The 26,476-nt window shown below is 43.9% G+C and overlaps 1 protein-coding gene across 2 annotated transcripts in view; it reads right to left on the bottom strand.

The window, feature by feature from the left end:
• Positions 1–374: 374 nt before the first annotated feature.
• Positions 375–26,476, bottom strand: part of SLC17A8 (solute carrier family 17 member 8) — a 39,476-nt gene continuing 13,374 nt past the window's right edge. The window contains exons 3-12 of one of the 2 annotated variants that reach the window (XM_044983660.1): positions 22,848–22,966; positions 14,791–14,905; positions 14,143–14,230; positions 9,438–9,524; positions 8,510–8,649; positions 5,980–6,129; positions 4,766–4,898; positions 3,057–3,167; positions 1,489–1,616; positions 375–898 (exon numbers count right to left, since the gene is read on the bottom strand). In XM_044983660.1, coding sequence (XP_044839595.1) covers positions 560–898; positions 1,489–1,616; positions 3,057–3,167; positions 4,766–4,898; positions 5,980–6,129; positions 8,510–8,649; positions 9,438–9,524; positions 14,143–14,230; positions 14,791–14,905; positions 22,848–22,966 — 1,410 coding nt within the window. In that variant the 3' untranslated portion in view covers positions 375–559. The remainder of the gene's footprint in view (positions 899–1,488; positions 1,617–3,056; positions 3,168–4,765; positions 4,899–5,979; positions 6,130–8,509; positions 8,650–9,437; positions 9,525–14,142; positions 14,231–14,790; positions 14,906–22,847; positions 22,967–26,476) is intronic. The other variant, XM_044983665.1, reaches the window with a different exon arrangement.

The following is a 26,476-nucleotide window of genomic DNA, read 5'->3' as shown; positions in this document are numbered from 1 at the left end:
GGAGGCAAAGCGGGGCTTGGGAGGGAGGCTGACAGCTCGTGACCTCCATGTAATAACCTCGCAACCCCTGGAGAGGTCACGACCCCCAGTTTGAGACCCCCTGTCCTACATGGACAATCATGGCCAGACTTCTGTGTCTATGGGCTTCCTAGTAAACACACATTGTGGTAGGGGGAATGTCATTAAATTACCATGAATCCCACAACCTATTATGGCCTTTTCCTTACTTGAAGGGCCCTGCTCCCACAATCATAGCCAAGCAGACAGACCCATTACACCAATGTGGAACTCTGCTAAATTCCGTAAGGCTGCACAGGGAGCCCTCAGTCCATCCTACACAGATCTGATTGAAAGCCAGACTTAGGTTTGCCACTTATATTTCTATTAGCTCTTTTTCTGTGCTACAAGGAGAGAATTACCTTACTACATCTTACATCTAGCCATTTGGCAGGATTTTCCATGAATGAATAAGCAAGTACATATGGATACTGTCTGATTAGGAAGCGGTTGGGCAGGAGAGGATGGGGGCACTTGCCACACGATCACACATTTTCAGATATTATGACCTATCTTGAAAATTTCCATTTTCATAATGGTAGGAAGTCTGTTCCTCTATATCCTGCGTTACTCCCTTTTGCTTTCTCCATGCCTTTTTCCGCACATCGTTGTTTTGACTGGTAGCGCCGTACGTTTTCTTTGGACTAACAAAAGTTTCACTGTTCAGTTCCGTTTCTTCAGCCAGTTCATCTTGGTCAATTATGCCACATTTCTCTTCGCTGAGGCTTTCAGGGTCAGCCCATTCTTGCTTCTCACCAGAAGCAAAGATAGCATAGAATATCACTCCACTGTAGTGCACGAGAGCTGCTATCAGAAAGACATTTTGCCACTCTTCCCGGGTCTGAAAGAATGATATAGGACTCATTAGGTTTGCAGTAAATGGAAATACTAACCTCTGGATTAGACCAGGAGTTAGCACACATTGTACATTGATTGATTGTCGGATTCCTAGTTTTATAAATAAAACATTTGAAGAAAATAATTGTAAAGAATATTTCTTTTTCCTCCATAATGATAGCTAATAAAATACTAATGGGATTTCCCCATGGGTTGTAGGACACTCATGAAGTTAGAAGGCCATGGCCCTTTCTAAACGTGAGAAGTCAAACCCCATTTCAGAGCGATGATTGCTCAGGAACCTCAGCAGTCTTACACTGCAGTTTTCCAAGTAACTCTTGCGGGTTTTTCTGCAGGAGAGCATGATACCACCCTAAGACAGAATCCTAGTGAAATTTCAGGGCAAGATGCTTAGCAGGTGTAAACTGTATCCCTCTTCCATTGATACCAGCTGAGGATATAGCACCTAGTATTTTGGTAAGGGGAAAAAAAAACACACAGCTGAAAAAAATTAGAGATCCAATAACCTTTGAAATGATCTTAATCTTGCATGTAATTTAATCCTCATTCTAGAACCAGGTAAGGAAACATTACCTTGTGTTTAGTCATCGCACCAACAATGAGTGGGCACACCATTCCCGACAGTGTCCCCACACCATTGGAGATCCCCATCAGAATGCTGGCGTACCGGGGTGCAATATCCAAATGGTTGACATTAAATCCTGTAACAGCAGCAGCAACAATCAACTGCACAGTCAGTTTCACGCCACGGGGCTAATATGATTTGCTTAACAGTGGTTAAAGGAGATTGAAAAAGGAGAGGGAATCCACAGTGCATTAACCAGGGAGAATGGGGAGCTATCCCTCTGCTTTTAGCAAAGGAAGGGGAGCTGCACCCCTTTATCCTGCTTCCCCCTTCTTTTAACCCCTGCAGCTCCACTTTTAGGACATAACAGGAGATATTGCTTATTTTTACGATTTAATCCTTTAAGGCTTCAGTGCCTGCAGTCACCTAGCATCTGAAGTGATCCACCCAACATTGAATTTTTAATTAAAGAATTAACAACTCATTAATTTGGGTCTCTTTAATTCTTCAACTCAGTTTCATGCTTTAATTTAGGAAGCGTTTTCAGAAAAAAAAATTCCCTGTAGTTTTAGTGACAATTTACCAGACAGCCAGAACATATAGTAGAAAGTTTAATTACATTTCCTGTAGATTTCTAGTGGATAAATATTTTATTAGAAAAGATAAAAAGCAATTTAAGTGATTGTCAAGCAGTGTAATACTGTAGGTAACAAAAGCTGTGCGTATCAGCTGTGGATACCTGCAAGGAAAAGCCAAATTGTATTTTCTCAAGAGTTCGAGGGAACTGAAAGCACTAGAAAGGCTGGGTATTGGTAAAATTGGAATCAGAAATAAAAACTCCTCTCTGCTGAGAAAAATCCTGATATTTCTGCAGTGGAACACAAGTTTCCTCTTTATCAGGATATCTCTGTGGTCAGCTTTCCATGCTCATTAACAGGAATTCCTGATGAACAGAAATCACCATTTGAAAAACAATGGTGTCCAAGGAACTGCAGAGCCCAGCATGTTGCTGGATAAGCCCATGGAGTTGAAAGGAACTACCTGCACCGGGGCAGAAACAGTTATAAAGACACACAGCTTGATGACCCAGCAGGTGCAGCTGGCAGGGGAAAAGCAAACTGACAACTAGGGTACAGCAGTAGAGAGGTAATTCATACACTTTCTGCAAGTATCAGAGGTATAGAAGGACTGGGGTGGGGGGCTGTTAGAGGAGCAAACAGACAGAACCACATGATTACAGTCTGAAAATTATACTGGCTGTTTAAACCACATTTCAAATCTTCTCATCTTACATTTGAATTTCAGAATAGTTAGCTCTATATCCTATTAGGTTTAATGTTTTGAATGATAACAGCCTAATCTGAGGTAAATGTGCATTGCAATCTGAAGAGCATGGAGGTATTGTAAACCCTAGAGTGGTAAAGACTCAGATTCTCACAAACTCCACTCTCTCTCTCTCTATAAATAAATAAAATGCGGGTACTGCAGTAATCATTCTGTTGCAGCAGGAAACAGGTCTTTCCCATAAGCAGCCAGGTAAGTAGCTAATATGATGATTAATGAGATGAAGCTTTACCTGAAATAGCAAATCCACTAAATCCTACTGCCAGCACCAAGAAGGAAATAGCCACACCTCTTGTATGAGAGTAACCAACCACCAAAAGCAAAGTTGCTTCCATGCCAAAACCTGCAAAGGAAACACAGGACTAGATTAAGTTCTATAAAATATACTGGTTAAAAAGACACCAATAAGGACTAATCAACCTAGTGAGTTTTAAAATACGAGTTAAGGCACTTTGGGGCGTTACAGTTCCCACTGAACCCAGTTGCCAATTTTTTGTGGGTCACAATAACATTTTACTGTTTGTATGTTTATTTATTTTAATAGTTCTTCTTTTCCCTGTTGCTGTGTGAGAGACCCAGACAAAACAACCAGGGAAACTGACACACTGACACACAGGGGAAACAGTGGAAGTAATTACAGTATATGCAAGGTGCTGTCAAATGCCTAAAGTAAACAAACTTGGAAAAAAGAGAAATATTTCTCTCTTCTAATTCATTTCAACTCTAGTGATCTGAGATGGCCTTTGTAATAATAGTAAATGGAGATTTTCTCAAACAGCAGTGAGACATTAATATTATAAATCGTCAAGCACCACATACCCTGCCATGTATAGGGACATAAGAACAAAGGAACTGACAAACTAGAGTAGTTCCAGGGTCCATCTAGCTTAGTAACTTTTCTCTGACTGTGATTAGTACCAGATGTTTCAGAGGAAGGTGTAAACCCCCAGCTGAGCAATTACACAATAACTAAGGCTACAATTTTGTCATGGAGGTCACGGATTCTGTGACTTTAAGAGATGCCCGTGAGTTCGGGTTTCAGCCCTGTGTGGTGGGGCTCGGGGATGGAGTACCACCTCCACCCCTTGACTCACGCCGGTGGTCACCCAGCCTGTGGGTCAGCGTCAATGCCTCCAAATTACACTGTAATACTTTATTGTTAAATTGTTACCCATTTTTGTTGCCTTGACTGTACTCTGATTTTGTACATTTTTATGACTGTACCATGAATTTTGCCTAATTTTACTACGACAAAACTGTATCCGTAGCAAGAACATATCTGTGATGGGATGTTCATACCATACCACCCCATAGGGGGGCATGGAGGGCCAAGTGTCCCTCCCCTGGAAATATGCTGGGATGGAGGGCGGTAGTGGTTCTGGGAGGGGCTAAACATACCCAGGGTAGAGGTGCAATGGAGAAGGACAGAGCCCCTCTCTTCCTTCCTCCCCACTGCTCGGCCCCTCCCAGAACCACTACCACCATCCATCCCAGCATATTTCCGGCTTGCCTCGCCCCTCTCCTCAGTAGCCAGGTCTTGGCAGGGAGCAGAGGGGGTGGGACACTGCTGCCTCCCCAGCAAGGCTCTCTCTCAGGCAGTTGCTGCACTGGACAGAGGAGTCAGCTTCAGCCGGTGTGAGAAGTGGTTCCATCCCGCTCCCTGCCCAGGCCCAGCTGCCAGGGAGAGCAGCCAAACATGCCATGGGGTAGACGCAGCAGAAGGACAGATCCCCCAGCGGGTAACTCTGGCAGGGTGGGGAGAGCATGGCTAAGATATAAAGCCAGGAATTTTGCAGCAGAAAGGAGCTGCCGTGTGGAAGTTGGCAGTCACTCTCTGGGCGTAGAGTGGGAAAAATAGGAAACCCGTGGAGAGAGAAGTTGTGATTTGTGCAGAAATTGCAACACATGACTATATGTTTTATCTGTAAAAGCCAACAGTACCTCCACAATTCATTATTTTTCTTACAGTGGTAGTGGTTAAAATCTTTCTGCTTCGTAAAAAGTCAGCTAATTGCCCACCAATGGGAACAATAATTGTCATGACCATGTGTGGAACTGCAGACAAAAGGCCAACCTGAAATTAAACAAAATATATGTAAGCCCATGTATTCTCTCGTTCTATTTTTATCCTTTGTTCAGCAATATTTTTTCTTCTGGAATGTATTTGTTTAAACAGACGCTAAGGCAGAGGATTCTGGGCTGCACCTCTTACAGAATTTTAAGCCCAGGGAGAAGAGGGTTATGGAATCTTTAAGCCACCTTTGTGACATCCCAGTTTTGTGCTGTTCTAGGAGCTGGAGCAGCCTTGGCATAATTTAGACAGCCCAGGAGCCCTAAGTTATGGCAGCCTCCTTTGGCTGGCCAGTAGGCCACAGCACTGCCAGAAATCTATGGCCCCATCCTGCCTTTGGGGGGTCCCCTACACCAGGGCTTGTGAGGGGGACCTTGGTTGGCAGCTTTATGGCTCTCTCCATAGCTTCTGCACCAGGGGAATTCTCCCTCAGCCTGAAATGGGGATTTTAGGGCCCTTTTATGCCACTCTGTCCCTCTCTGTCAGCTTAGAGGAGCCAGAGAAAGTTTGGGAATCTCATCCTAGTATTTTCATACATTTTTCTGGTTCTTATAGTTACTCTTGCCTAGGAATTAATTAGAAGAAAGTTTAAATTCCACTTATCCCTGCACTTGTTATAAATAGGCTTAGAAGGATTAGATTGTTATTGGTAAATGTCAGTAAACGTTGTTTTCACCATATACACAGCAACCAACAAACATAATTCCATCTATAATAATTGAAATTTACGGCTAGGCAGAGAAAGAAAAATGCTACTTGAGAACTTATTAGGGTTTGATTTAAGGATATTTACTTTGTATATTTTGACAGGTGATGTTGACAATTTGTGTTTTAATGGTTATAAAAGCTTTAAAATTTTCAATCTCAATATCTGCTGTCATTCAGTAATTATTGTCTGGACCCCCTCCCCCCCCACAATAATTTCCCACAACTGTGAAAATTTAAATAGATAAAAATAAGGGGAAAAAAGCTTTAAAATAAATATTGATATCATCAGCTATAACTGGCATTGGAGGGAGTTGAGGTCTCTCAGCACCTTGCAGGACGAGGTCCAAAGTGCAAGAGCTGGAATTAAGAAACTTACCTTACTAATTGCAAAGCCAAAGACCTCTTCAAAGTAAGCAGGCTGACTTATAAGCAGCAAATAGAAGGTCCAGCTTCTACAAAAGTTTGCCACAATGATTGCATACACCGGCATTGAAGTGAAAAACTTCTTCCAAGGGGTACTAAATTTCTAGAACAGACAAATTGAAGACTTTTTGTATAGGTAAAAGCAAGGCAGAGACAGATTTTCCTTTCATATTGGTTGTATCCCCCAGTGCAACTTTACTGATTTACACTGGTCTAAGCAAGTGGAGAATCAGCTCCTAGGTTTGTGGCTGGGAGCAAGAAAGAGCTTCTTTCTTTGAAGGGTTAGGACTCTAGAGATACTGTGTAGAACAGTGGTTTTCAAACTGCAGGTTGCGACCCAGTACTGGGTCACGGAATAGAAGGCACTGGGGTGTGCTAGCTCTGGTCAGCACCGCCAACCGGGCCATTAAAAGTCCCGGCGGCGGTGCTGCCTGGCTATGGCAGGTTAGTCCCTCCCTTTTCTCACACCGCACTGTGCCCCGGAAGTGGCCAGCAGCAGGTCTGGCTCCTAGGTTGGGAGGCCACAGGGCTCCACGTGCTGCCCCCGCCCCGAGCACTGGCTCTGCACTCCCATTGGCCAGTTTCCAGACAATGGGAGCTGGGGGGGGCAGTGCCTGCAGTCGAGAGCCACACGCGCGCCTTCCCCTAGGAGCTGGACCTGTTGCTGGCCGCTTCCAGGGCCCAGCATGGTCCACGGTGCCAGGACAGGCAGAAAGCCTGCTTTAGCAACCCACTGGGCTACTGACCGGCAGATGCCAGAGTTAAGCCCACACCTCAACCCTGTGCCCCAATCCCCTGCCCCAGCCCTGAGCCCCCCAAACCCAGCGCCATTTCCTGTACCCCAAACCCCTCATTCCCAGCCCTACCCCAGAGCCTGCACCCCCTGCCAAGAGTCCTGACCCTCTCGCACACTCCAACCCCCTGTCCGAGCCCTGAACCCCCGCCCCCAACCCAGAGCCAACTCCTGCATCCCAACCCCCTCAGCCCCAACCCCAGCCCCAGCCCAGAGCCAGGACCCAGAGTCCTGACCCCTTCCTGCACCCCAACCCCCTGCCCCACCCGAGATCCCCTTCCCACACCCTGAACCCCACATTACCAGCCACAGCCCTCACCTCCACACCCCAACCCTCTGCCCCAGCCCTGAGCCCATCCCACACCCCAAATCCCTCATCCCCAGCTCCATTGGGTCGTGGGCATCAACAATTTTCTTCAACTGGGTCACCAGAAAAAAAAGTTTGAAAACCACTGGTATAGAGCAACAGTGGTACAGACGTAAGAAGAATTATAAAGTAAATTGCAGGGAAGCATTGATATGTTCCTCACTGTCTTCTGGTGTGATTCAATCTGATAAATTCCATATTGTAAATATGCAGTAACTAAGTGACAGGCAGATATCAGTTTTAGTCTAAATTGGGACTTGAACTAAAGTCCTTGGGATCAAATAGAATTTATGCAATTCACTCTTCTCACTTTGAGTTTCCATTTATGCTTCAGTAATCTGTTCAGCAGGAAGAAAATTATGTCAGAACCACACTTATTGACAACAGAACTCCTAAAAGAAACAATTTGTAATGATGGCAAGGTGGATATTTTTTTTTCCTTCTCTTAAAAATGGATCATTATGTACACAGTGTGGTATGAACTCCACATGGATGTATATATGTTGATCCAATTAATATTAAGGGTGCAGTGGTGACCTTGGATGTGCATGTGTGTCTCCAGCCAAGGTCTGATTGATTTCAATGAATGCATCAGGTGTGCATCCAAGGGTAGAATTTGACACATTATCCAATCACCACGATTGTTAGCCAAATAATCCATAATCAAAAGAGGATTTGGGGTATTTTGTTACAGAACGTTGACGAATGTAAGCCAGGAAGGAATAGGTTATCAAGAAACAGCTTTTGTTTTTACAAACAATAGCAAAACCAAGTTCCATAAATGGAGGAAGACAAGTTTGATTGGAAAATATATTTTGGGATTAGGTTTCCAGGATGCTACTGGTAACAAAGCTAAGAAAAGGTCTGGGGAGTGGGAGAAGGGGGCAAAAACAAAAAACTTAGGCTGTTTTAAGACCAAGAGTGTCAGCGAACCCTGACTGTGCATCCAGAACTTCCACTAACACGAGTTGTAGGCAGCTTCTGATCTAGGCAGCAACATTGACTTCATTTTTTCTGACCTCAGTTGGATTACTCATAAGCGAGATCAGAATCTGGCTCCTTACGTTTAGACAGGAGTAGAAACCTTGAGCTGAAAGGACATTGAGTTGTGTAGATTGATTAGATGTTTATATTTTTATGCATGGGCCGGATTCTGTAGTCTTTAAGAAAAGAAAAGCTGCCCTTCTGCACGCTGAAGTCCTACACTGTATCCCTATCCACACACTGATATAATGCAAAGTCTTAACATGTTTGTTTGCCATAAATGACAATGGCCACCAAAACCCAGGCATTTTCTGTCTATGACCATTAAATTATACTTACACTTGCACTAACTAGGCTGGATCCTTCTCCTATACTTGTTTCTATGTATGTTCTTTCTTCACTGGTTATTGTTGGATGTGCAGCAGGGCTCTCATAGGCATGAAACAACCAGAATATGTACCAAACAATTCCAAACATTCCTGCACAGGTGGAAGGAAAACAGATTGGTTTCAAACGCCATTGGGTAATGGTAAAGTATCTGTAATGCCTAACGTTTCAATTATTTATCTGAGGACCAAATCAAATCAAAGTCCGGCAGGAAGTCTGCACAAATTCACACGGAAAAATTATAGCTGCCTATTTATACTGTCCCCATCACAGTGGTATCTGAGCAGCTATTCAGCACACTGCACTTATGTGCCTAGGGAGGATGGGGGAAGGCAGAAGCACATATCTGCATGGGATGTGGGTGAGGGGGAGGGAATCATGGTTAATCCAAACTAAAAAATATATTGGTATGGGCTATGTAAAGACATAGTAAGCAGATCCCGATTGGCAAACCTTGCAGCACACTCTGTGCAAAGGATCAAAGTGAATTATGCCACCTCTGAAACAGACAAACAAACATGCATGGGTGAGCTTCCCCACTGTGTGTGGCTTTTGGAGCCCCTACTGTTTTGTGAATGGGTAAGTGTTTAGGCACAAATAAGAGGCAACTTCAGGGATGTATCAGCATGCTTGGGGCATCGCTGGGTGGTTAAGTGGGCTTTCACAAGGACTCGCCAGTATGTAGCCCTGCACTATATGTTGAAATCATTACAGTTGAAAAGCATTTTACAATATGTTACCATAGTATCTTTTAATACTTCACAGAAAGCTGACAATAAGACTGTACAATTTTGATCAGTACCACTTTTAAAATAGATTTGTACTACACTGTCTAACAGTGCTGATCCAACTGTGTGCCATTTTACAGTAAACAACTCACCATAAATGTAAAAGACTGATGGCCATCCTATATACTGCACCAATACCCCTGCCAAGGGCATGGCAACCACTGCCCCAGCATAAGAACCTGAAGATCAAAAGGATTGAGAAACCATGTCAGCTATGTTACCCAATTCCTCCAACTCATTTCGTATAGGTATTAGAACAACTACACAGGGAGGCTGGAATAATTTATGTACCAAACTGTAAACCCTGTATATGATGGAAACCACGTCAGCCAGCACCCCTAGTTCCAGCACCCAGCAACTACAGTGTGCACTTAAGACCAGCATCACAAAGTCCAAGTGGTACCTTTATCATGCAGCAGCATATGTTGAGGTAGGTAAGCTGTATTACGCATATGGATTAATTGTGCTACAGAGAAGTTAACAGCCTGATTTTCAGAAGCACTGAGCAGTCACAGTTCTAGACTGAGAATTTAAATACATTCTCCCATCTTTATGCTAGCACCTGTGAAACTCCACCAATGCTAGTAACAGTGGATTGCTCATCTAGACCTGCCATCAGTATGTTAAACAATATGTTGACTATAGCTGTGTTTCTCAAACTGGGGTCCATGGACCCCTGGGGCTCCTTGGGAACCCCCAGGGGGTCTGCGAGCCCCACTGATCAACTCCTCCCCCACCTCCTCCCTCCCAGCACCTCCTGCATGCCAAAAGTCCAGCGGCACAGTGGGGCTAAGGCAGGCATCCTACCTCCCCTGGCCCCGTGCCACTCCCGGAAGCTGCTCTGCTGACCCGGGGAGGGGGAGCAGGGGCAGTGCCTGCAGGCAGGGGTGGTGCCTGCAGGCAGGGGCAGCGTGTGGAGACCCCCTGGCACCCCTGCCTAGGAACCACTGCCAGAGGAACGTGCACCAAAACTCCCTCCCAGAGCCACACCCCTCACCCCCTCCCACACCCAAACTGCCTCCCACAGCTGCACCCCCACACACCCCTCAACCCCTCCTGCACCCAATCTCCCTCTCAGAGCCCAGAGTCTGCACCCAAACTCCCTCTCAGAGCACAGAACCCACACCCAAATTCCCTCCCACAGCCCTCACCCCTCCTGCACCCAAACTCCCTGCCCCAGCCTGGTGAAAGTGAGTGAGGGTGGAGGAGACAAAGTGATGGAGGGAGGATGGAGGAAGTGGGGGCGGGGCCTCAGGGAAGAAGGCAGGACAAGGATTGAGCATGGGACTTGGGGGTGCCTGAAAATTTGTAAATCAAAATGGGTGTCCTCAAGTTGCTAAAGTTTGAGAACCACTGGACTATACCATTAGTATGAAGAAACAGTCAAAATAAAGTCAATTTTCAACCTGGCAACAGGTTAAGAAGTCTGATTTCCAGACCAGAAGAGGTATGTGATGTATTGGTTAGGGATATGGAAAAGGACATGAGCATTTAAGTGTCTGAAAAAGGAATTTCCACCTAGAACTTATATAGACTAATGATGAAACTCTAGCTTAGCACTGACAACTGGGTATCTGATATGTTCTGGGCAGGATACCTAGAACTGTGAACCACTGGGTTACCCCTCTGCCTTAGCAAGAGTGAGAGCTTTGCTGCTGCTAAGATGTGGGTCAGCTCCCTGACACACCAGCCTGTCTGCCTCACCAGCAAAGTCTTCAATTCTCTGCCAGTCTAAATTTTGCCTTGCAGGTAACAATCAGCAAAACCTGGTTCCCCAGAGATGTCTCCTTTCAGTGTCCAGTCCCTCTTACTGTACCCTCACAGAAATTATTAGGATCGCTGCCTCCAAAGAATAGAGCATACACACGCCTGGTAGATTAGCTGGAGTCTTGCACTTCACTGTAATACACAGCACTGAGATCGTTTTGTAATAAAACAAGAATAAGTTTATTAACAAAGACCAGAGATTTAAGTGACACTAAGCAAGAACAAGAGAGACAGGTATGGTTACAAACAAAACAAACCGGGATTTCTAGTGACTAGAAAACTTAATCCTCGCAAGTTACAGTCTTCACCTAAGCAGTTTTGTTACTCACATCAGGTTACCAGCAACTCCAGGCCAAGGCACCCAGAGCTGAGAGAATCAAAAGGTGCTGCTCCCTAAGTGGTAGATCACTAAAAAGCCTGTTTGCTCCCCTTGTATTACCCAAAGTCCATTGTCTTTGCCTCAAGAGCCAGGAAGGATTCCTGGGGTGCAGACTCTGTCCCCCAGTGTGCTCTCTAAATTGCTGTTTGACAGCTTCGTTTACCCTATATGTACCTTTACTTTCTTGGTCCTCTGCCTCTAACCAAGCTTGCCTAGGGCAAGCTGGGTTTTTGCTCTGCCTCCCAAACACATTTTAAGAACGTATTTCCAGCACACACACATCATTCTTTGAACACAACCTGTACACCCATTACAAATGATATTCGGGACCAGCGTGTCACCAGTTTATGTACGATTAAGGCTAAGATTTTGTCACACATATTTTTAGTAAAAGTCACAGGCAGGTCATGGGCTTCAATGAATTTTTCTTTATTGCCCATGAACTATCCCTGAGTTTTACTAAAAACATCCATGACAAAATGGGGAGCTGCTGGGCAGCTGTGGGGGCTGGCCAGGAGCTGCGGGGTCCCCTGGTGGTGGCTCAGAGCCCTGCGGTGCCTGCGGCAGCCCAGAGCTCCAGGGTCCTCCCACACCCAGGAGTTGTGGCTTGGAGCCCCCCACCGCCCACAGTGGCCGGGAACTCCAGGGTCACCCCACCGTCCATGGTGGCCGGGAGCTGTGTGGGGACCCCACCAGCTGCTGCAGCTCCCAGCCACTGTGGGCTGAAGTCACGGAGGTCTTTGGAAGTCATGGCTTCCATGACTTCTGCAGTCTCTGTGACAAAATCGTAACCTTACATATGATGCCTTACATGGCACCTTTTAGATACATATTATGACAACAGCATGTGGGGGGCAATGGGTGTCCGGCCTGATTGAGTTATCGTACAGTGGGCTGTCTGCCAGTTGGCTCTGAGGTCTTCCTGGATTAACTCTGCCATAGGTGAGAAGTGTTGCTAATGAATTATTCTGAGGAAGGAGCACACTCAGGTCTTCACTGTTTGTTTGACATTAGTTCATACTTTGTTAATGAACACGTTTGACCTAAGTACAAACTATTGTCAGACATGCAGAGAACACCTCACTCTACTAGTTTCTTGGAATAACTCATTAGCAAATACTTTTCACTGATGACTATTCAGACTGGAGTTTCATATCTAGTCTACATCCCAGTTACTCCTGCAGGATTAACTAAACTGAATGCAAGGATTTGGTGTGACAAAGTGGGAAATTTTTTAACATTTTTATGAAGCCCATGTGTGCCTCAGTTTCCCCTACATGCAGCATTGTTACAGAGTGGGTGCAAAGAGATTGTGTGCTCTCAGGGCAGGCTAAGACACAAGTGCAAATGGTGCCTAGCTGTCTGGGCTCTTAGGTCCCAGGTCAATGGAGCTCTTGAAAAGAAAGTGGCAAATTCACTTGCCTGAACATGGACACCAAGCAACCAATGATGCAGAGAGATATGGACGTCCCTTGCCTCTCATCTCCCCAGCTTGGGAACAAAGAACTATGTCGGGAGGGGGGGAAGAGATGGAAGGTAGGTGTTGGCTGGGGGAAGCAGTGGGGAGCACACACCTGGGAGTCTGACAAAGGAGATCAGATGGACAGGGTGACAGAGTTTCAACAATAGGGTTCACTGCAGCTTGGCTGGGCTCTGGCTACCCAGAATAGACTGTGCTTTAACCTTCATTTCCCTGTGCTAACCAAGGACTTTTATGCTGTGCTCCAGGTGACTAATAGACCCTACTGTTTGACAACGCTGGCTGAGTGTCACTGCAGATGCTTGCAGAGGTGCATTGCTCCCTAAGATTGTACAAGTCTCCCTCAGGGGTCTGTCTCATTGGCACTGGTCAAACAGGGCTCACAGTGTGAAGCAGCAGAACTGAAGGCCCAGAGGTCCAGTCTAAGGAGGCAGTGAAGCTGTGTGGCTTACCCAAGAGGAAAAGTGAGACTCCTAGTGGGGCCTAACATATTGAAGGGATCCTCCCAGAGACTGTTCCAAAGCTGGAGCCATAGCACCAATCCTGTGGATCTGTGATGCTTACCAGTTCCCTTTTCAAAAATAAAATGGGGGTGACCCATAGCATCCAAGGTGGTTGGGGGTCTGAGGGAGGTTGCCAGGGTTTTCCCATCCATTAAATTGTAGATTAAACATGTATACAGCAAAATTCCTGTACATTCTTTAAAAAAAATCTCCCTTTTTTGCACTTCTTTGCCTTTTCCTAGTCTCCCTCTTTTCATCCTGTGTTGATATTACAGTCCCCTGGTCCCTCAATGCCTGCATTTGCTAGCAGACTATTTTTTTCGGTGATTTTTCTATCTTTTCAAATTTTTTGTTGAATTTTCTCTCTTTATCACGTCTCCATCTTCTTCCTAGTTTTTTCCCCCACTGTCCACTTTTACCTTCACTGCTTTCACTTTCCTCTTCACCTCTCTGTCCCAGCATCTCTGCAGCATTCTCTCCCCACCCACTGACCCACCAGTTCTACATCTTCTTCATCCTCTCTCCTCCCCATCACTATCCTCCCTCCTTCTAATGAGGAGGATCATATTTCACTTGCAAACCAATATGACTAAGTACAATAAAGAATTTCTAAATGGAAACACCAATACATCAGAAACACAGAAAAATCTAGAAATCACTAAACTTACCACAGAAAGACGTGGTTGCCAGCCTGCTTCTCTCCAGTGGGGGAGCCCATTTGCTCCACATCCCATGGCACGCTGGATAGGTCACGCCCTAGCAAATATTTCATACACACACATCACATCATTTTGCTTTTACTGTAGACAGTTGCAGTTATTTTCAACTGGTATAATTGCTCTTCAATAATAAGCAGTACGGGAGGGGCTGAGGAGAGCTATGAAGAACTTTGTTGGTTGCTTATGAAGATTGTGAATGGCTTTGAACAAGAATTTAAGTGGTAAATGCTCTGGTGGAAATGTTTATATATATAGTGCAGGCAGTGAATGATCCTATTAAAATGTGGTAGATCTACTTTCCTTTCCATAATCCTGGTCTTTTGAATTTATAGTTTAGACTAACTGAAATATGTAAATGGGTATAATTAAAATTTAATCATCTTACAAAGCATAAAGAAATGTTATAAAGATGGGGCTTTTCCCAGTAGTAATACTTGGCAGGAGTAAAACAAACTAACACCGCTGAATAAAAATGAACAATAAGGAGCAACGTGGATTATTTAGAAAACTTGAGCAAATCTTTTTCTGACATTATAAAACTGGACCCCCCCCAAAATGAGTGAAATATAATCAGGCCAAAATGCTGAGTGCTCCTACCTCTACGAGACCTTGCAAAATTCTTACAAACATAACACAGCCATAATGTACTCTTGCAGCAGACGGGATGAACATATTCAATGTAGATGTTAGGAAAATAGCTGCTCCAAATACCCTGTGGAAAGAAACAGAATAAGGGGAGATATTTATTGTTCGCTGGGCAGAAAAGACATTGGCCCATACTTTGTGCCATTTCACCTGCAAAGGACTTGCACAATGAGCCAAAGTCAATCCTGATTATGAAGTCAACAGAGTTGCAGCTACAGACACCAGAGCTGAATCTATCCCTGGTATGAGTCCTCTACCTAAAATAAGAGTTTTGCATAAACTCAAAAATTGGTACAGGAAAGTCTACTGGATTTTTTTCTTCTTCTCAAACTGGGGTCCTTGGAGCACTTTCTGGAAGTTCATGGTGAACTGATTGGTTCCATGAGTCCTGATTCAGGAAAGCATCCCTGTTTAGGAAAGTGCTTAAGCCCAGGCTTAAATCCTACTGAATTCAAGGGAATCTAAGCACATGCTTAATTTGAAGCACTGGCTCAAGTGCTTTCCTGAGCTATGTTGCTGGTTCTGCTAGTTTCCAGCAGCTAATCTGAATTAGAAAACAGTTTAAAAGATACTACTTTCCTAATATTACTTTTCCATATCAGCAATTGCCATAAAGATTTTATGTGATAGTAACTGGGAGGGAAGGTGTCTAAAAGGCAGCATCTTTAGTAAGATATGATGCACCCTACAAAAAAAATTAAGAATCCCTACTCTTGAATTCTTAATTAGGCCGGGCACAGCTATGTTCAAATTTTTCAAGAATCTGAATTCACATAGGTCTAGATGAGTTCTGAAAATGATTTATGTTGGCTGCAGTCACCCAACCTATATATTCAATTTCAGACACAAAGAAAAGAGTAGCAGAAAGGTCTGTGGCTATAGGCAACATTCTTGTGTGCCCAACATAGTTGGAGTTGAAGGACAGGACAACCCAACTTTCCAGCGCAGGTTTATCTAGAATACCTGAGTCTGACTGTGAATCCTTTCAGGCAGGGGACCCTGGAGTTTTTTGAGTGTAAATAGAGAGCAGTGCAACACTTACTGCACCATAAAAACAGTAACAATAGAAGTGACAGAAAAAGTGTCTGAAACTGAATCACTGACAGTCATTTTCTATCAGGCATAAACTGGATGCTTGCCAGCAATGCTTAATTTATAATGAAAGAGGTGCCATGGTTCAATCAATTAGGTGCCAATGCTCAAGCAATTGTTTTACTTTCATAACTGATGCAGCAAGCCTAGAGGTGCCGGAGCTCTGAACTGCCGAGCCCAGAGGTGCCGGGGCTGAGCCCTGGCACAAATTAAGCCCTCCAGGGCCATGGCATAGATGAAGCATCTGCTTGCCTGTCTGAGTCCTCATATATGGCATTTGGATGCCCTCTTAAAGAATTCATTTAAAAACTGGACCTACAATGCCACAGGGAAGAAAACAGAAAAAACAGATAGTGGGAATAATAAGGTGGAAAGAAGGTCCCTGACCAAAAATGGGAATCTTTATTTAGTTAGTATTATTAATATAAGAATTAACTAAAACTTACTGTATTTATTATATTTTCATACCTTGTTGACAAAAATCTATGAATTTCATTTCTATACAACAAATCAGTTCTGTGGATTGCATTACATATGCTATGCATCTCCTAGGTTCACTAATCCAATGTCTCTGGAAATTATTAAACTTCATATCACCAAGAACCAGCTTAATGATCATGTCACAGTAGCGATCCCTGATAAGATGTCTACAGTAGTAAGAGGACATTTGCAAACCACCTTTTTAAATTTAATGAGCCAGATTCTTGGCTGGGTTCTGTCCCCATTGCACTGCCGGAGTCTCTAATCAACCAGATCCAGCTCAATGAGAATTATCCTAGTCCGGGGGAGCTCTCACCTGGTGCAAAGTTGAAGCATCAGGCCCCTGTGACACGATCCACTCATGCACATATTTGGCCCTGATGCACAGGGACCATAGCCAGTTGGCAGACATTAAAGCAGCCCCCCCAGGCTACTGCCTTAGAATCACAGAAATGTGGGGCTGAAAGGGACCTCAAGAGGTCCTCTAGTCCCTCCCCCTCATGCCAGAGCTAGATTTATACCGAGCATGTCTTCACCGCTCTCTGGGTAGAACCACAAGTTCTACCACTCTCAGACTGGATCTGAGGGGCACCCCCCCACACCCATTTACCAACCCCGTTAATCTGACAGGCCCAACTGTCTTTAGCACCTGTCAGCCCTTTTCATTCTGTGACAGCAGCTGATTAAAGTGACTCAAAAACAACTTCTTCCAAACAAAGCTTTATGTATTCACCCAAATGCACAGAGCACACAAAGCAAAGGGATTAAAAAAAAAAGGGGGGGGGGTGTTATCTGACTGGGGTCTTACCTACACTCTATTGTTTCCTTGCCAGCTTTTGTAAGTTCCCCTCAGTCCAGCCCCTGCCCCCTCACCCCCTCTGTCCAAGAAAGTCAGCCCACTTGCTGCCATTTCTCCCTCTCTCAGTGTCTGTCAGTTGCTGTCCCAGGGCACTCAACTCCCTCTCCCCTTCTTTGCCAGACCAGCATCATTAAGGTTTTAGCATCCCATCTGGTCCTAGATTCAAGTCTGGGAAAATAAACCTTGCCAGCCTAACCGTAACTACACAGTGGGTATTGCCCAGTTAATAACTTCCCCATTGTTTCCTCAAGGACCTTTGCTATTACCTGGACTGTACTTATCTTTGCCATTGTTTTGTTTCTTGTTTGTCTCCAAACAGACTCCTTTGATTTAGCTCCTTGTAGTCTGGCCTGATAACAGGTAAATTGCAGTGCACCTAGTCTTCATTAAATTAAAACACATCACTCCCTCATTCTCCACAATCACAGTAGTGCCTACGAACCCAAGGTCCCTTTGGGTGCTGAGTGTTGTACAGACATCAGCAAAGAAGACAGTCTCGGCCTTTGACAGCTCCCGTGACAAGCAGGACTCAGCTGAGGGACACAACAGACAAATGGGCTGGGAGGGCACAACGACAATAAAATGAACAGAGTCAATATGAAAAGTGTTCTAAGAATCACAATGCCAAAAAATGGCGGTGGAAGCAAATGGTCACCCACGGACATTTAAGGGACCATTTTCAAAGCTGAGTGAATATTTAGTTGTGCAAAGGTAATAATTGGAGATATACCAATCTCCTAGAACTGGAAGGGACCTTGAAAGGTCATCAAGTCCAGCCCCCTGCCTTCACTAGCAGGACCAATTTTTGCCCCAGATCCCTAAGCGGCCCCCTCAAGGATTGAACTCACAACCCTGGGTTTAGCAGGCCAATGCTCAAACCACTGAGCTATCCCTCCCCCCTACATCTGTTATCACCAAAGGAGGTGAGGGGTTTGGCTACACTGGCCACTCCTTGCCATCAAGAGAAATGTATTCTTTATCAGACTACTGTAGGAGTCCTCACACTTCAGGGAATTACAGTGCATTCAGAGGTGAAAGTAAGCCAGTACGCCCCAGTACAGCATACCGGCAAGAGCTGGTGCGCCGTACCGGGGTGGATCGGCTTCTCCTGGTGACAATTGCCACCAGAGCCCTGCTGCCGGAGCCCTGGGGAAGTGGCAGCAGAGCTCGGGCAGTGATTTAAAGGGCCCAGGGCACCTGGTGCAGCTACCACCCTAGGCCCTTTAAATCATCCCTGGAGCCTGCCAGAGCCCTGGGGTAGCAGCGGCGGGGCTCCGGTGGCTATTTAAAGGATCCTGGGCTGCAGCTGCCACTACCACCCCAGTCCTTAAAATAGCCGCCAGAGCCCTGCTGCCACCTCCCCAGGGGTCCAGCAGCAGGGCTCCAGGGATGATTTAAAGCACCCAGGGTGGTAGCGGCAGCCAGAGCCCTGGGTCCTTTAAATCACCACCTGAGCCCCCGTCTGCCGCTGCTACCCCGGTGCTCTGGCAGCACGGCTCGGGTGGCAATTTAAAGGGCTCAGGGCTCCCACTGCCGCTACCCTCCGGGGCCCTTTAAATTGACACCTGAGCCCCGCTGCTGGAGCCCTGGGGTAGCGGTAGTGGGACTCTGGTGGTGATTTAAAGGGCCGGGGCTCCTGGTGGCCACTACTGCAGCGGAGCCCCTGGCCCTTTAAAGCTCTGCCAGAGGCCGGGGCCCCCTCCGATGGTGATTTAAAGTGTATAAGGCTCTGCTGCAGTAGCAGCAGCTGGAGCCCTGGGCCCTTTAAATCATCCCCGGGGATCCCAGCCACCTCTGCAGCTGGTAGCTCTGGGGGTGATTTAGAGGGCCTGGGGCTCCCAGCTGCTGCTACCACAGCCCCAGCCCTGGGCCCTTTAAATCCTGATTTAAAGTGACTGGAGATTTATAGGCCCCGCCTCTTCCGGTTGAGGCCCCGCCCCCTTCTACAGACTCTGGAGTACTGATAAGTCCTTTAAGTTACTTTCACCCGAGTGCATTCCATAGGAATGTAGATAAAAAAGCGAGGGAAAGAATGATCCGCAGGGAAAGAGTAGGATTTATTTTCCACTTGCACAATTCTAATAACTGAATTCACGTTATGTATTGTTTCATTCCATATAATTTCTTTGTATGCCAAAGAGCTAAATAAGAGTGGCTGAGCTAGAATTAGCTAGTGTTTTGCTACTATTTATGAGGGTGAGGAACGTTTGCAAAAACAGCCATCATCTTGCCAGCAGTGCAGTACCTTGTATCTAAGATAAACTGGTCTCTTCCTTGGCTAAAAATAGCCCCGTGTTTCTAATTCATTCATGTATTCTTTTCTCCTCACCATTCAGGGCCCTGGCAAGCTGCCAGTGTGAAATCAGAACAGAGTTCTTAAATGATGGACTCTGCTAACCAATGGTGTTCTATTCCTGAAAGCCAATATCGGGATGCGCCTCAGGTTCAGTGTCTCTTTATTAGTAAATAACAATGGACAAGTTAAAATGGTACTTTACAGTAGTCATATTTTGTAATGGTGAGCAGTAAGTTAAGGGGACACTGTTATTAAATGGTTGATGAACTTTTCAAGTCAATGTGGATCTGTGGAAACATTGGGTAATTTATGATTTCACATCAAATTGAAGGGAAATTTGTGGGTTTGGGTGGTTTTGAATTACTTCCAGTGCAAAACCAGGTTACCCAGTGTGTTTTCAGCTCAGCTTTGCACTGAGAATTGAAATTATTATTATACATTATTTGTATTATAGTAGGGTTTAGAGTTCAGCTGAGTTTGAGGTTCCATGGTGCTACACTCAGTACAAACATGTGGTGAGACAGTCCTTGTCCCGACCAACAAAGGATAGGGGAAAAGAAATAAATACTATCACCATTTATAGAAGGGGCACAGGGAGATCAAACAACCTCCCCAAGTTCATAAAGAGAGTCTGTAGCAGAGTCAGGAACTGAGCCCAGATCTCCTACATACTATCCAGGTCCTTAACAACAAGACCATCCTTCCTCTTCGAAAAGAGAAACTTGGATGGGTGGTGAACCCACCTGGACTAAATCTGGAAAAAATGGTTCCATGAACACAAGCGAAAACAAGGGAGTTTGGAGTATCTCTGGATATAAACCTTAATACTACTACTGCAAATAGAAATTCTCTTGTAGGGAATTTTCAGGGACCTAGTCTGTCTCAAGAAGTCCTGAGTTCTAAACATAGTTATCATGTCAAGTCCTTGAGGCCACAGTATACTGCATAGATGACAACTATGAAAGTCATGTGGCTGCAGAAGTATTATATTGTGTGCATCAATAGCATCATATGTGCCTAGGGATGGATATAATAAATGCAGTTAGGTCACAATTACCTAAGATTTTGTTATTTACAAGAAAATAGAGGAAACAGAACCAAATTAATTTGACCAAAGAGCAAAGTACAAAGTATTGCAATTTTAAAAAGTCAATAAAAGCTGGAGAAAATTGTAACATCGGTATCTTTTTCTCTGATAATCTATTCTGCAACTTAGAAACAGGATATGGAGGCTCTGATGCAAAGTGAACATGGTAAACAAGTAGTATAATTAATGCTAGAAACTGTAACAGTAGCTTGCCACTTACTGTATAAAACCTAACTCACTTCTTGCCTGTGAGGTCTGGAAAGTGATACACCCATTTAAGGTTCCCATCCCAGCACCAATTTCTCTGTTGAATTGGTAGAGTTTGGTTATTAGAGTTCAAATAGGCATATTGAGACCATAAATTAGAATCACGAGTCACAGAATTACATACACCAGCTGATGTGGACATATTCTGTACTTTTTCAATACAAGTACATGGAAACCCCTACCAAAATGTCACAAAAGTGTTTTTGATGCTGTTTGTTGTTGTTGTTTTTTAATATTACAAGCAATAACTTTATGTTGTTTAAAATAGGGACATTTGATACACTATAAATTTCACTACAGAAATAATGCTCTGCATTGATTTCACATTTCCATTAGATTGTGTGTAATTTGCAGCATATTTGGATTGTAGAAATGGATACATGTATTTTAAATCAGCTGTAAGGTCTCACAGATTTATCTCCCCACCAAGAGTGCTATTTCTCAGACTTTAAAAAAAAAAAGATTTCTTCAGCTTTACTCAATAAAATATTGGTAAGTTTGTGGAAGTTTGAGTTGGTCCATTCTGTGGGTAGCTCAGAGAGATCAAGAGACTGGTGATACAGCTATGGTCGGGCTAGCTGGTTTGTGGACTGAGTGAATAAGATAAACACTGCACTCAGGCAATTTTGTCTGGTGGAGGAATCAAGAGTGGAGGATGCTAACTTTGTAGAAGGAATAATGCAAACTAAACCCAGAGTACATTTTGGAAGAGGCAATCTTTGGAGAGGGGTTGGAGCCCCGCCCCTTTTCTTACATATATATAGTTTAAAAAACCTGGTTAACAATATTAGAGATAGCGCCACCCTAAAAACCACCAGACATTTTGAGACAACCTTATCCATCCATCACCTATGTTGATGCTCCAAATCCTGGAAACTCTTCAAAGAAATGTTTGAAGATACTTTTTACTTTAATAAAACTAGCTATTTTTCATTAAGTTCATTCTGAAAACAATTGTAGGGGGGTTTTTTAACTTAAATTTTATTAAAAATCAGCAAGCTTGGAAAATGGCTGCACAAATTCGTAAAGTCTGATGAAGTTACAAGAAACTGAAAACAGAGGTTTTAATGCAAAGTGCTAGGCAGCCTTAGCCATAGATATTACTACTAGCTCAGACCATAATACAGGTATGTAAGTGAAGGTCTATCTGTATTTTTGTGCGTGCGTTCGCTTTCAGGATAGCATCTTTAAATAGCTCCACAATTCCAACATGCACCTCTTCAAAACCTATGCAAGGCATCTCTATACATTAGGGACCCTTGAAGAGAAAAAGCTAAAGTTTCTTTGTGAATCTATTTCAGAGATAAGTTGAGCCAAAACAGCCTTAGGAAAATCTTTGAAAAGCAAATGACAGGGACATGTTTAAATCCCCTGGTGTGATTTGCCCAAAACTTTTCAGAACCCATTTTCTGGGATGACATGATACACATAAAAAATTCAGATAGACTAAGTGGTTTGGGTTATATTAAGAGTGCATTTCTCTGACCTTGCCTACTCTAACACAAATACAAAGTGATATGTATATTAAACACCTGCAAACCCACTCCCACCCCCAACAAAAACCCTACCAAAACAAGACACTCCATTGCACATATTTCTGTCCCCTGGGGAGAGGATGAGAGAACAAACAACATGTGATAGATGTTAGTCACCTCACATAATTTGTACTGGAATGCACTCAGGTACTATGGTGATGAGCGCAATGTAGTAACCTATTAGAACAGAGTCGGAAATCAAGTTTAGACTGGGAAGCTAGCTCCAACTTTAGCTACATAGGGAGTAGCACCACTCGGTAATAGATATAAGTAACACATATTGATTTCCACCCATAATATCCCTGAAATACATTTATCACAATAAAATGTTAAGTTAAATGATGTAACAGTGATCATGAAAAATTATTTATATGCCCCATTATTTTATCTTACCTGTTAGCAGCTAGTTTGTTTGAGATAAACCCTCCTGGAATTTGTGTCACAATGTAACCCCAGAAAAATGAGCCATGTATAAGTCCTACTGTCTCTGGATCCCAGCTGAACTGAGCTTTCTGCAAATGAAACAGCATTTTAATGATAAGGTGAATATTTAACATCTTGATTCCAGGATAAATCCTGTTTGGAAGTTGTTTAAAAGTCACCATTTGAGCCACACTTCTCATAGTACTATGGATACCATACACTGGACATGTACAGACTTCTTCTCAACCGGTTACAGCAGGGGTATGACAATTAGCTCACTAAATAGTGCCTCAAAACACATTTGAGATAATCTCTTTAGAAGTCAAGTTCTGATTCTGAGGTTCAACCAGGATAAAGCCAAGGACAGGCCTTCCTCAATCAAGTCTTTGTGCAACTACCTCCTGGTACTGATCTGCCTTGACCATTTTTGAGGCCCTAATAGCAATCCCCTTTTTTATTCCTTTTCTTTGCATTAACAGGGAACTGATCTCTTTCATCTGCTGAGTTAGGTCCCTGGCAGTTATGTTTGCCCCGTGCCACATCCTTTGTGTTGGGTGGGATGCATATTTGGACCATTTGGTTCTTTTTAATTTGATGGCAGTGTTTTTACTGTTGAGCCCGTAGATTCCTAGCATGAAGCGCGCGTGTGTGTGTGTGGAGGGAGGGAGATGGGGATGAAACACCCAAAGAGGAGACACTCTGCTGGCTAGTGGGGACAGATGGCTCCTTAAAACAAACCTGGAGAAAATTAGCTAGCTAGGTATTTTATATTAGATTAAATGTGATAAGAATTATATTAGTTTTAAATTAGGGTACCAGTGCAATCAACACAGATGATCCGTAGCCTACAAATGTTTGATGAACAGATACATGCCTGAACTGTCCCTTTTTAATGTAATTGCATTAGGAGATATTTTCAGTCTGCTTCCCAAAGTTCTCCCTACAAGGGGCTGTTACCGTTCTTTATGAGCATGCTTAAATGAGCCTGTGTGACATCCTTTGTTTGGATCAACTTTCTATTGCTGGGCAGAGGAGAAGTGTAACATTCTGTTTCGCGGTCATCCTCATAGTATGGAAACAGAGAGGAGGGTTGATTAGCCTTCAAATGAATCTTTTGAAGACGGCACTGCCATTTATATTGTGAATCAGGAAGCCTCACTAAAACACTACCCAAAAAATGGAAACTAGAGTCTTTAGCAGTGACATTTGGGTTTATGTTTGTGCCTTTCTGCATGCTACAAGGCAGACTCAGTTCGCCCGGTTAGATTTTTTCAAACAAACAAAATGCAAAACAGTTTCTCATTTTGATCAGACACTTTAATTAGCCAGTCACTCTAACAAAGAGCTGAAAACATTGCTCTCAGGCATCAATACAAAACTCAGATGAGATCATGCTAGTGGGCTGGGGTATTTTTTATGGTTATTTTTTCCAAGTGCATTAATTAACTTTGCAGAATGTCCCCATGTTCTATTAATGATTTCTAGTTTAAAGCTTAAAATAATGGTCAGTCCTGAAAGCAAAAAGGACTAACCAGTGTCTTGGTGTTTGAAAGACCTATAAGGGGCACCTTGTCGAGGGGATGGAAGGATTTGTGCCCAGAGCAGAGTAAGGAGTAAATCAAGACTTGTGGGCACAGGCAGTCCCATCTCAACCTGCCTCTTCTCATCTGGGCACTCCTGCTCTCCCCTGGCCAGTGTAGGAGATATATTCTGCTTCTTACCAAGTCCTGCCTCATTGGGAGAAGCAGCATAGGCTGGCTGGATCCTAGAAATCAGGAATTAGACAGAATAAGCACACGTCCAGCATGCAGCCCCCGGTTCAGGGCCTGGCCAATGGTGACTACCAGTGGGGAAGAAGTAGTAGGCTTTCCATCCACTTTTGTGGGGCTCATTTGGTGCTCGCAGAGTCTGATCAGTTTGTTTAGCAGATGGGAGGAGGGAGAACAGGAAAGGTTGTGGAGCCACAGCATGATGGGAAGGGTTTATCCAGCTGCCATCTTCCACTTAGAACCATAAGAAAGAAGCTTCTTGTCTTTAGAGCCATGGGGGTGGGAAGGTCCCTGTGATCACAAGTAGAACTGATCAGCATTGTTTAGTCTTGAAAAATACTATGGGCCCTTTTTAAATTTCTAAAAACTGGTGGAAATTTTGAAAAAAATTCATGAAGATTTTGACTTTTTTCAAGCAACTCTAATAACAAACTGTTTGGTAGCAGCAAGAAAGTGCCTGCTTCCCATTAGAGCTGAGTTGATGACTTGGAAAAGTGCATTCAATGGCAAAACAAAGGCTATCCTTAGGCAGGCAGGTAAGACTATGTTGCCCTGCCACATCTGGAAGTAATATGATGCTTTGCACTTCCATAGTGAATGGCCTTTGTCCAAGGAGCAAAAAGCACATTAAAAATGTAAGTTAAAGCTTAATACTCCTGTGAAGTAGGTTATTATCCCCATTTTAGAAATCAGTCAAAAGACACAGAAAAGGTAAGTAACACAGTCAAGTTCACACCAGGAGCCAGTAGCAGAGCCAGGCATCGGACCCAAAAGTCTTATGGCAAAATTTTCACAGGAATTTAGGTGCCTAGTGAGATTTTTCAAAGCATCTCGATGCTTAATTCAGATTGAAATGAATAGAAGTTGGGCAGCTAAGTGGTTTTGAAAATCCCACTAGGCATCTGTCTGCACCTGTAGGCAAATCTCTTTAAAAATCTGGCCCTAAGGTACCAGTCACATGCTCTAAGGACTTGAAAAACTCTCACTGATGTTAATGGAGCGGAATCAAACCCTGACTACTGGACTTCATTATTTCTCCAATAAAAGCAACAGAACAACCTGAGAAAGGATTATTTTTCTACTTAAATAAAGACACTCCTTTAAGACCTCACATCAGTCACTCTGGTTGTGGGACCAGCAGCTTTGATTCTGGGGTACTTGATGACAACAAACTATTTTTTCCCCTCACTGCAGTTAAGTTAAAGACCCAGCCACTGATGGAATGATGGAAGACATCAAAAGTAAAGAATAATTGTAGGCTTTAAAAAAATAAATCAGACATTGCTGATCAAAATTTTTTTAAAATTAATTTTTGTAAAGTTAGGCCCCTAAAACCAAACTGAGGCAGTAGCCTGATTCTCAAAAGTACTGGGCACTCTATTGCCACAGTTGCCAACTTTCACGTGGTAAATAAGCACCCCGACTTTCTCAATAAAGACAAAACAACCCCCAAAAAAATGTCAATTGTACCTTGCATGGAAAAGCTAAAAATCTTTGCATGTCAATTTCTTGGCTTAATCTAATGTTAAACTAAGCAGTTTGGAACTCAGAAACAGCCCACTGGACTCGGAACAAGCACTGTACAGGCCACAGCAAGGCAACCTTGTCTATATGCTGCTCCATGGTGTGCTCAACCCTGACCCAGAGGGACCAAACCCCGACCCACATGGGGACCACCTCTGGGACTCAAAGGCAATTTTGGGGGAAGCCATTATAAGTAGAGGGTGTTCAGCACCTTCTTTGGACCAGTGTATGCCCATGGCATTGTGTGAAAGATGTAGGTTTCTATAAGTAGGCCCAGCTTGTGGTTAAGATATTGGACTGAGACAC

The sequence above is a fragment of the Mauremys mutica genome, chromosome 1 (assembly GCF_020497125.1).
Source record: "Mauremys mutica isolate MM-2020 ecotype Southern chromosome 1, ASM2049712v1, whole genome shotgun sequence".
NCBI lineage: Eukaryota > Metazoa > Chordata > Testudines > Geoemydidae > Mauremys > Mauremys mutica.
This window is presented reverse-complemented; position numbering and strand designations above follow the sequence as displayed.